General features: G+C 41.5%; 1 protein-coding gene across 2 annotated transcripts in view; it reads right to left on the bottom strand.

Moving 5' to 3' along the window:
• Positions 1-7,824, bottom strand: part of LOC122560819 (acyl-coenzyme A synthetase ACSM3, mitochondrial-like) — a 54,595-nt gene extending 46,771 nt beyond the window's left edge. For both annotated transcript variants that reach the window (XM_087997699.1, XM_043711942.2), the window contains exons 1-2: positions 7,510-7,824; positions 6,451-6,661 (exon numbers count right to left, since the gene is read on the bottom strand). In XM_087997699.1, coding sequence (XP_087853825.1) covers positions 6,451-6,661; positions 7,510-7,740 — 442 coding nt within the window. In that variant the 5' untranslated portion in view covers positions 7,741-7,824. The remainder of the gene's footprint in view (positions 1-6,450; positions 6,662-7,509) is intronic.
• Positions 7,825-12,216: the final 4,392 nt, after the last annotated feature.

Here is a 12,216-nt window from a genome sequence, read left to right as displayed (position 1 = left end):
GAGGCTATACAGGCTAAAGCTGTTTTCCCTGGAGCATTGGAGGCTGAGGTGACCTTATAGAGGTTTTCAAAATTATGAGGGGCATGGATAGAATAAATATTCAGGTCTTTTCCCTGGGGTGGGGGAGTCCAGAACTTGAGGCCATAGGTTTAGGGTGAGTGGGCAAAAATTTAGAAGGGACCTAAGGGGCAACTTTTTCCCACAGAGGGTGGTGTGCATATGGAATGAGCTGCCAGAGGATGTAGTGGAGGTTAGTACAATTACAACATTTTATATGGGTATATAAATAAAGTTAAAAATCACACAACACCAGGATATAGTCCAGCAGGTTTAATTGGAAGCACTAGCTTTCGGAGCACCGCTCCTTCATCCAGTGGTTTTGAAGCCACCTGATGAAGGAGCAGGGCTATGAAAGCTAGTGCTTCCAATTAAACCTGTTATTGTGTGATTTTTAACTTTGTACACCCCAGTCCAACACCTGCATCTCCAAATCAGGTATATGAATAGGAAGGGTTTAGAGGGATGTAGAACACAGAACAGTACAGCACAGGACAAACCCTTCAGCCCTCGATGTTGTATCAACCTTTTATCCTACTCTAAGATCAAACTAACCTACACACCTTTCATTTTATTATCATCCATGTGCCTCTCCAAGAATTGCTTAAATGTCCCTAATGCATCTGACTCTACTACCACTGCTGGCAGTGCACTCCATGCACCCACCACTGAACCCATCTCTGACAACTCCCCAAAACCTTCCTCCAATCACTTCAAAATTATGTCCCCTCGTGATAGCCATTTCTGCCTGGGGATAAAGTCTCTGGTTATCCACTCTATCTATGCCTCTCATCATATTGCACACCTCTATCAAGATGCCTCTCATCCTTCTTCGCTCCAATGAGAAAAGCCCTAGCACCCTCAACCTTTCTTTGTAAGGCATGCCCTCCAGTCCAGGCAGCATCCTTGTAAATTCCCTCTGCACCTTCTCTGTAGCTTCCACATCCTTCCTATAGTGAGGCGACCAGAACTGAACACGTATTCCAAGTGTCGATTTGGGGCAGACATCCCTGTTATCCTCATTTCTCAATAAGGTAAGAGTTACCATCAGCGTTTGCACCCAGACATAAATTAACAGGCTGTGGAGCGTATTCCTGTTCATTTTCTGTGATTTCAACATCAGTTTCTGAGCCTGTGGTGTCAAAAACATTCACATTCTAAAGCAATCAATCATGTGCAGCACACTTCAACTCAGCATCCGCAGGTATTTTAACGTAATTAAGTGGAGTGGAGTGTGTGCTGCCATATTGTGCAGTGTAGTGGATTATAGACCGAAGTACATGTAACAGCTGCAAAACACCGAGAGTTACATTTCAGCTGCTTGTCTGGAGGCCAGGAAGGTTTTTGTCCACTGGTGAAACCAATGGGACATTACAAATGTTCCACCATTTAGCATGTTCCATACTGAAACCTACTCCCGGTCAGCTTCCAGCATCAAAAACTCTTGTTGCCCCTATCTTAAGTTGCTTAAAGCCCCATTCCTCTCTCACCGCTGTGCTCACTGACTTACAATGGCTCCCAGTCAAACTTGATTTTATTATTTCGCTCCTTACTTTCAAGTCCCACCAAGGCTTTGCTCCTTCCTATCTCTGTAATGTCCAGCCTCCACCCTTCGAGCTATCTGCACTTTCCAATTCTGGCAGCTTGACCTTCCATGTTTTGCCCAGTTACACTACAGACCAGCTGGTCAGATGAACTGAGCAGTAGCAAATGCAGTTTAACCCTGACAAGTGTGAGGTGGTGCATTTTGAGATGATTAACAAGGCAAGGGAGTATACATAGAAGGGTAGGGTCCTAGGAAATACAGAAGATCATTGAGACCTTGATATGTATATCCATAGACCTATGAAAGCAGCAGGACAAGTTGATAAGATGGTTAAGAAGGTATATGGGATATTTGCCTTTATTAGCCGAAACTTAGATTACAATAGCAAGAAGGTTATGATGGAGCTGTGTATAGCACTTGTTAGGCCAATGTTGGAGTACTGTTCAGATAACACCTTGAGTGATTTGGTGTTTGATTTTCTTAATGGCGCTTCTGTGAAATGTAGTCTTGGGATGTATGATCTGGCAAATGGGATGAGATTAGTTTGGTATGTTTGGTCAGCATGGACAGGTTAAACTGAAGGGTCTGTTTCCATGATATACATCTCTATGACTCTATGACTCTGTGTTTGTGAATGCTGTCTAAGATGGAAGCCAGGAGTAACAAGTGGCAGACTGAAGCTGCCAAATACATACTCTGACTTCCATATTGGGAATTGTCACTGCCTAGCTTCTCTCTTGCACATGGGAGAATAGAAAATTGCATATTAATGAGGTGAGATTAAGTGCATGCAAATTGGCATCTTGCTCCTAGCAAGATTCATATCTCACCATTCAAAACATAATTGTAGAATTAAAGTTTTGTTTCCTCAAATTTGAGTATTTAATTTTTATGGACTCACTATGCTTCCCAACTTATTCGCCATTGCCCACATCATCCAGGGGGCTGGACAAATTCAGCCGATCCTTTGTGCCTATAAGAGAGTGCCTGATTTTCATGAGTAACCCATTGTGGAGAGTAGGTGCAAGAATCCAACACCAGCTTCTTCAAACATAAACTCAAATGCAGTTTACGACTACTCAATCTCATTACTGTCATTCCACAGGAAGTAAATTTTTCTTGATCTTGGGCTGGATTACAAATTGTTCAGAATTGTGGATTCCCATGGTTTCAATAAAGCTGAAAGATCTGCCACCAAAACTTGGTGTTAGAATCCTCATTAATTTTTCATTATCTTTATTTTACCAGCATTGGTTTTGAGATGTGAACTAAGCACAGTGAGTATGTGATAGTGCTGTTCCTTTAACAAGGTAATGCTGTCTCTGGCTTTTTTTATCAGAGACGTTGCAAAAGCAGAGATTCTGAGAAGTATGGGGTTGAAGGGTGTTTCTCAGGCAGAAGGCTTTCAAGTTTAAACAAAAAACCTGTACAATGAAAGGTGAGTGGCCAGTTCTCTCAGCTCAGCTTTTCTCTGGTTTGGTTTGGTTTTAGCAGTCTGGCTGTTCACTGAAAGCAGTCAGGCAGTTTGAGGCCACTGGTCCAAGAAACAGCTACATGGAAGAAGGTGTTTCATGCTGAATCTCTCTGCCATCTCTCTCTCCCTGTAAGACCCTGTGTTTGATTTTACCTTTTTTGCCAAGGGGTATTTATGGGATTGTTGCAAGTATTTGGAACAGCCTCATTAAGAACAAAGAAAATTACAGCATAGGAACAAGCCCTTCAGCCCTCCAAACCTGCACCAATCCAGATCCTCTATCTAAATGTTACCTATTTCCTAAAGATCTGCATCCCTCTGCTCTCTGTCCATTCATATGTCTGGTTAGATACATCTTATTGTGCCGGCCTTAATTGCCTCCGCTGGCAATGCATTCCAGGCACCCACCACCCTCTGCGTAAAGAACTTTCCATGCATATCTCCCCTAAACTTTTCCCTTCTCACCTTGAACTCATAACCCGTAGTAATTGAGTCCCCCACTCTGGGAAAAAGCTTCATGCTATCCATATGTCTATATCTCGTGAATTTGTAGGCCTCAATTAGGTTACTCCTCAACCCCCGTCTTTCTAACGAAAATAATCATAACCTCTCCTCATAGCTAGCACCTTCCATACCAGGCAACCATCCTGGCAAACCTCCTCTGCACCCTCTCCAAAGCATCCACATCCTTCTGGCATTGTGCTACCAGAACTGTACGCAGTATTTCAAATGTGGCCAAACCAAAGTCCCATACAACGGTAACATGACCGGCCAACTGTTGTACTCAATACCCCGTCAGATGAAGGAAAGCATGCCATATGCCTTCTTGATCACTCTATCGACCTGCATTGCCATCTTCAGGATACAATGGACCTGAACACCCAGATCGCTGTGGGCATCAATTTTCCCCAGGGCTTTTCCATTTACCATATAGTTCAGTTTTGGATTGGATCTTCCAAAGTGCATCACCTCACATTTGCTCGGATTGAACTCCATTGATCATTTCCATGCCCAGCTCTCCAATCTATCTATATTCTGCTGCATTCTCTGACAGTTCCCTTCACTGTCTGCTACTGCACAAATCTTAGTGTCATCTGCAAACTTGCTAATCAGACTACCTATATCTTCCTCCAGATCATTTATGTATTCACAAATAACAGTGGTCCCAACACAGATCCCTGTGGAACACCACTGGTCACAGTTCTCCATTTTGAGAACCTCTCTGCCACTACTACTCTCTGTCTCCTGCTGCTCAGTCAGTTCTCTATCCATCTAACTAGTACACCATGGACCCCATGTGACTTCACTTTTTCCATCATCCTACCATGGAGAATCTTATCAAATGATTTACTGAAACCCATATATATGACATCTACAGCCTTTCCCTCATCAATCAACTTTGTCACTTCCTCGAAGAATTTTATGAAGTTGTTATGTCACTGATAAGCCCATTTTCTTCCAAATGTAAATAAATCTTATCCCTCAGTATCTTGTCCAGCAGATTTTCTACCATTGATGTCAGGCTCACCAGTCTATAATTACCTGGATTATCCCTGCTACCCTTCTTAAACAAGGGGACAACATTAGCAATTCTCCAGTCCTCCGGGACTTCATCCATGTTTAAGGATGCTACAAAATATCTGTTAAGGCCCCAGCTATTTCCTCTCTTACTTTCCTCAGTAACCCGGGATAGGTTAAACTGCAATAATCTCTTGGGTTTTCAGATAAGTTGTTATTCTATATTCTGTCCTCTTTTGTTTGTTTTTCATTTGGTAATCTTTTAAATAAATTCTATTTTATTTGAAACTAAGAGGTTTGACCAGCTGCATCACTCCGGAAATATCCGCTTAACACCTGCTTAAAACAATTAGCAAAGTTATGGTTCAGGCTACCTTCTTGAAATGTTTTGAGGGGGTCTGGCTTGGACCATAACAAGTGCAACAGTTGGACCATGGACTGGCGCTTATATTAAAACAAAATAAAACAAACAAGCTGTTGTTTGTATGTGAGGCCATACCTGGAAGTTAATTGCAGGTTGATTCATGACCAAAAATTTATATAGCTGTTCTGAGATTGGGAGAAAGCATTGGATTGTGTTTTCTGTGAAAAGGAGTTTGTTAGTGTGTCAGCATGAAGATTTAAAAGCTTTGTGCCTAATCTCCCATTAACATGGCTATTAATGATCTCAGTACCTGGGAACTGGTTCCAGCAAGTTTGGAAGAAGCCTTATGGACAAGCAGATGGCAGATGTTGAATAGTAACTGGGACCTTGTGGGGAGATGGCTATTCTGGCAGGGAGATGCCAACGTTTTCAACTGGATTTTGGATTGTGTTTTCTGTGAAAAGGCATTTTGCTGTTAGTGAGTCAGCATGAAGGTTTAAAAACTCGGTACCTAATATCCTGTTAGCAGGTATTGGAAGTTCAGAAAAGATAAACTAAGTTATAAGTATCACTGACTTCCTCTGAGCGAGCTGAAAAAGTAGCCCTGATTGACATCTTCAGTAAATCAACCAAGAACCAATCAAATTTGCCTGTGGAAAAAGCATTGTGAAAACCACTTAAGTTAACTGACTAGTTTTGTTACTTTATTTTAGTTATGTCTTATCTGTGTTTCTTTGTCTGTCTGTCTGTCTTCTTGTGAATGGAGCTGAAAGCAATCATTATTGAGTTTAAACATAGACATCAATTAGATTACTTTGTTGTTTAATTTTTTTCTGAGAAAGTTACTGCAATAAAGTCAATAAATTGCTAAGTCTTTTGTTTAAGCTATAAACCAAGTAGAGAATTCATTATTTGCAGAGTCTAGAATTGGTTGTTCAAAACGTCTGGTTGGGAACCATTGGGATCACTTTTGAGGATGTTTGAAGCTTTTAATTTCGCTGTGTTGCGATTACTTAAGTAGAAAGTCTGATTTGGTTCGGCCCTGTTTCCATGCCCTAGTACTAGTTAACAGGCTTTTAAAACCATTACAATCTCTATTCCATTTCAAAAATACTGACATTGAAACCAAAACTGTGATGTCACCATCAATGGGTGATTTGCCTAAATAATTAAATCCAATAAATGGGAGGATGCTGAATTACATATATATTGAAAAGGACATAATCACTCAGGATTAATGATTATTGCTAAGGTATTAATTCAGTTCCATCATACTGGGCTCAGAACCCATTTCTACAAAAAGTGAAGAGCTTAAGCAATGATATTTCCAAATTTGTAAACTAGAATAAATTCGAATAAGTTCTTCAGAACTCTCTGTGAGAATTTGATCTTTTAATGGATTTCTTCAAGACAATTTCTTGTAGGAAGCAGACAGAAAAATGCTTTTGCTAAACATCCATTTTAAACACCATGTTACCACAACACCTTTACCTGTTCTAATGCATGCTATGTTCACAAGCCACCATTCTGGAACTCTGGGCAGGATAACAAGAACCCTATCCTTTAACTGTAGGTCACAGGCATCTGACAGGATATTGGCCACCTTCTTGGAGTGGACTTCAAGGTCCTGGAAGCTCCATTTCACTTGTTGTCCATGTTCACTCAACCACCAGAAAGCAGGGTTTGAACCTCTGCTTCCAACCTGTGTAAACACCAGTGGAAATATCAAGCAAGTAAAAATGCAAGAATGCACCATACCACAAAGATTTTTCACAGAAAACACTAAAATTTAATGAATAGGCTTATAGAAAACATATTCAGAGCATGCATCTTTTTTAAAAAAACTTTCTAATGATTGACATTGCAACAGTTGAGATGCTTTGATTAGATTACTTACAGTGCAGAAACAGGCCCTTCAGCCCAACCCGACCCTCCAAAGAAGCAACCCACCCAGACCCATTCCCCTACACCTAACACTACAGGCAATTTAGCATGGCCAATTCACCTAACCTGCACATCTTTGGACTGTGGGAGGAAACTGGAGCACCTAGTGGAAATCCACACAGATACAGGGAGAATAAGCAAGCTCCACACAGATAGTTCCCAAGGCAGGAATTGAACCCGGGTCTCTGGCACTGTGAGGCAGCAATCCTAACCACTGTACCACCATGTCACCCACAAGAGCTGGGCAGCGAAAAGCTGTCCATGAAATGTCTGTTTTAAATACCACTATAAATGTTCAACTGAACTTGAATAAATATTTGAATAAATTGTGTAACTTCAAAAGATCAAAGCAGAAAAATTACTTTTGCTAATTCTCAACATTATAAAAGAAGGCTTATAGTATTTAAACGTGACTATAATGGCTATAATTCTAAATGGCTATAATTTCTATGTTAAAATATATAATTTTACATAGAATGCCTAAATTGTACCAACCATGCAACTATTTAAAACACTCTGATGAGTCCATAACTTCTTCAAGTTTCATAGAAAACATTTCTTACATCTAAAAATGAACTCCATCTATCATACAAGATAACAAAATACCTTTTCCATTCTACTCCAGTTATCGAGGACATCATTTGCAAAATTGAAGTATTCTGGCACTTGTGACTTGTACTCCTGTTTGATAGATTCATAGTCTTTGAAATTCTTAGGGTTACATGTTTTACTAGTTGCAAATAATGATCTTAATTGTATCTTCAAAGTTGTAAAAGCTCTTTGATCGCAACTAACCAAGTGCAGTGAGTTAACACTCATTATTTGTAACTTCAACATACCAAATAGAATCAGTCAGACATTAATTTAACTGCATGTGGAATAGAGAAGCAAAATGCACAATGAAACTAGAAGGACGAATAGTAACAATGACAAAAGCTTGGTGCAAGAATTGGGATCATGAACAGCAGTAAATGTGTAACTGTGAAATAAAGACACGTTAATGATTTTCAAATTATTTACAATGATTTACTGTGTTGAAGATTTGAAGAGCCCTGTTCAGAGTTTAACCTGAATTGACATTTGCAATTATATTCCAATTGTTAAGCTCAGCTAAATGGTAGTACTGTGTGGTTCAAGGTCAGGTCAGGAATATTAGAGTCATTACTCAGCATTTTAGGAACATTATTGACACACAGACTAGCCAGATTGTTTAAGTTGCTTCTGATTAGTTGAACTTAGACAGTTCATGAAACCCTTAAATGTATGCATGAATAAGAATGGACTTGTGAATATGAAAAGGCATATTAATGTAAAAACAGTCAATGTCCGATGGTAGGACTTTTCAAGTGTGGTCTGAAGCTGAAACTTGGGGTTGCAAGTTCTCCCAAACACACTCCACTCCGCGAGTCCTGGAGGTCTTTTTCTCTAACCTCTTCCTCCAACCTCTACTGCCCACTGAAGGACCTCATAATTTTTGTGCTTCGGTATATGTTCTCAGTGGGAAAATGCTTGTGAATCACTGCCCTATGGGATCAAATAACTTGTACTAGTTCACACATGGACTGTAATGGGCAGGTCTATAAACCTACAGCTCCTGTTTTCAAATGAACTCATTTACGAATTACATTTGTACAATTCAGTCAAGTACACAATTCTTTGATAATACAGAACATAACATGACTAAAAGGATCAAGATTTGGGAGAAGATTTGTAGCTTGGGTGCTCGTTGTTGTGGTTCTGTTCGCCAAGCTGGGAATTTGTGTTGCAGACGTTTCGTCCCCTGTCTAGGTGACATCCTCAGTGGGAGCCTCCTGTGATGTTTCCTCCGGCATTTATAGTGATTTGTATCTGCCGCTTCCGGTTGTCAGTTCCAGCTGTCCGCTGCAGTGGCCGGTATATTGGGTCCAGGTGGATGTGAATCTGTGGATGAGTGCCATGCCTCTAGGAATTCCCTGGCTGTTCTCTGTTTGACTTGTCCTATAATAGTAGTGTTGTCCCAGACATTTCGTCCCCTGTCTAGGTGACATCCTCAGTGCTTGGGAGCCTCCTGTGAAGGGCTTCTGTGATGTTTCCTCCGGCATGTTGCTTGTTATCTGAGTGTGTGGCTACTAAGGATAGCTGGTCATGTCGTTTTGTGGCTAGTTGGTGTTCATGGATGCGGATCGTTGTCTTTCCCTTAGGCATCTGTTGATGAAATTGCAGGGGTATCCGTTTTTGGCGAATACATTGTATATGTGTTCTTCTTCCTCTTTTTGCAGTTCTGGTGTACTGCAGTGTGTTGTGGCCCTTTTGAACAGTGTCTTGATGCAACTTCTTTTGTGTGTGTTGGGGTGGTTGCTTTCATACTTTAGGACTTGGTCTGTATGTGTGGCTTTCCTGTATACCTTTGTGGTAAATTCTCCGTTTGGTTAGACTGCAGTACACCAGAACTGCAAAAAGAGGAAAAGAACACCTATACAATGTATTCACCAAAAACAGATACCCCCGCAATTTCATCAACAGATGCCTAAGGGAAAGACAACGGAATGAGGACATGCTGCAACCCAAAGGACTAGCCATACTACCATATATCAAAAACATTTCTGAATTGACAGCCAGACTACTGCGACCACTAGGACTCATAACAGCACACAAACCAACAGCCACTCTCAGAAAACAACTCACCAGGACGAAGGACCCGATATCCAGCATGAGCAAAACCAATGTAGTGTACAAAATCCCATGCAAGGACTGCACAAAACACTACATAGGACAAACAGGAAGACAGCTAACGATCCGCATCCATGAACACCAACTAGCCACGAAACGACATGACTAGCTATCCTTAGTAGCCACACACTCAGATGACAAGCAACATGCCGGAGGAAACATCACAGAAGCCCTTCACAGGAGGCTCCCAAGCACTGAGGATGTCACCTAGACAGGGGACGAAACGTCTGCAACACAAATTCCCAGCTCGGCGAACAGAACCACAACAAAAGGATCAAGAAGTCAACGCTTTATGTTGCAAAATGAAATCGATTCATACGGAGTTAGAGGTAAGTTATTAGCTTGGATAGAGGATTGGCAAGAGAAAGCAGAGTTGGGATAAATGGATGATTTTCTTGTTGGCATTATGCAATGAGTGGAATGCCACAGGATTTGGTTCTAGCACCCAATTGTTCGCAATCTATATCCATTACTTGGGTGTGGGGATAGAATGTCAAATTTTCAGATTATGCTAAAATAAGTGGAAGAGTAAGCTGGAAGGAAGAAATATGAAATTTACCCTGTGGATATGGCTATGTTAAATGAATGGACCGATAAATTTGACAGATGAAGTTTAAGTGGATAAATGTGAGGTTATCCATTTTGGTTGCAGGAATAGAAAGGCAATTTATTACCTAAATGGAGAAAAGCTTTAGAGTACTTCAGTGCAGAGAGATCTGGGTGTCCTTGCACATGAATTTCAGAAAGCTAGTATGTAGGTACAGCAGATAATAAGGAAGGCAGTGGAATTTTGGCACTTGTTGAGAAAGCAGTCAAATATAACAATAGTGAAGTGTTGCCACAATTGTACAAGGCATGAGTGAAATATTTGGAATATTGCATACAATATTGTTTCTGCGCTGAAAATGTGTTGCTGGAAAAGCGCAGCAGGTCAGGCAGCATCCAAGGAACAGGAGAATCGACGTTTCGGGCAGAAGCCCTTCTTCAGGAATCATTTTCAGCTCTGATCTCCAGCATCTGCAGTCCTCACTTTCTCCTACAATATTGTTTCCCCTGCTTGAGGAGGGAATTGGTTGTGTAGCTGCCTCTTGGGTGCTAAAACACAGATAGATTGCTGACTTGGCCAAACAACAAGAGATACATTGGTCAAGTAAAACTCTGAAGACCCAAAACCCACACAGCAGACACAGTACAAACACAGCACCCAGGTTTTAATGACATTAACATAATTTGAAAAGCAACGGTTATCCTGGACAGGCATATCCTCAACAACTCATCTGCGAAACAAAAGAGGGTCCAGACAAAAAGGCAGCAGATCCTGCTACACAAAGAAACAAACAATAACAAGCCACCTGAATAACTTTAAGTGAGTGTCCCTGATTGGCCGGATCTATGGAAAGTTCCAGAAAGCCATCTAAGAAGGTACAAAAACAGGGTTCACCTGCAGACTGCCCTCTGGACCTTCTGAGGAGTTCAGCGTGGCCAAAGACAGAAACCTGCTGACTGTCTGGAGAGAGAGAGAGAGAGAGAGAGAGAGAGAGAGAGCAAGCAAGCAAGAGCAAAAGAGAGAGAGAGCAAAAGAGAGAAAGCAGCTTCACAGTCCCACAGAAACAGTGACAGAGAGCGTGGTTTTGCAAATCTACAAGAGATTCAGGAAGTATTGTAAACCTAAGGGGTTAAATTGGATTAGAGATAGTATTGTTGCATGGCAAAAGCTTTTGTAACTTTTTTGCTAATAAAGTTAGGACTGTTTTGTTTTGGTACAGGCTTGTGTTCATTTGTGAACAAAGAACAAAGTACGCTCTTTGGCTCACTAGTCGAGAGTGTGGTGCTGAAAATGCACAGCAGATCAGGCAGGCATCCAAGGAGCTTGACGTTTCGGGCATAAGCCCTTCTGCAGCTGCCTGATCTGCTGTGCTTTCCCAGCACCACATGCTCGACTCTGATCTCCAGCATCTGCAGTCCTCACTTTGTCATCTTTGGCTCACCAGGGCTGCACCAATACATGTTGTCTATCTAAATTGAACAATCTTTTGCCTCTGCGTGGTCCGTATCTCTCTATTCCCTGCCTATTCATGTATCTGTCAAGATGTCTGTAAAACATTGCTATTGTATTAAGCGTAATGCACTTCTTTGACAGCCTTCCATGTTGACTGTCCTCTGTGAGGTGCTACAGAGATGATTTCTTAGGGGGTGGCACAGTGGCTCAGTGGTTCACAGCGCCAGGGACTTGGGTTCAATTCCCACCTCGGGCAACGATCTGTGTGGAGTTTGCACATTCTCCCTGTGTCAGTGTGTGTTTCCTCCGGGTGCTCCAGTTTCCTTCCACAGTCCAAGGATCTGCAGGTGAGGTGAATTGGCCATTCTAAATTGCCTGTAGTGTTAGGTGGATTAGTCAGGGATAAATGTAGAGGAATGGATCTGGTGGGTTGCTCTTCGGAGGGTCGGTGTAGACTTGTTGGGCCGAAAGGCCTGTTTCCACACTGTAGGGAATCTAATCTATCTGCCTCCTTCAACTCCTACTACCTTAGAGTCATAGAGCTGTAAGGCGTGGAAACACAGCCTTCAGCCCAACTCGTCTATGCTGACCATATATTTCAACTT

This window comes from Chiloscyllium plagiosum, unplaced genomic scaffold (genome assembly GCF_037043375.1).
Source record: "Chiloscyllium plagiosum isolate Xiang-an unplaced genomic scaffold, Cpla_swu_hap1 HiC_scaffold_20, whole genome shotgun sequence".
Taxonomy (NCBI): Eukaryota; Metazoa; Chordata; class Chondrichthyes; order Orectolobiformes; family Hemiscylliidae; genus Chiloscyllium; species Chiloscyllium plagiosum.
The sequence above is the reverse complement of the archived record's forward strand: the minus strand, read 5'-3'. Positions and strand labels throughout refer to the sequence as shown.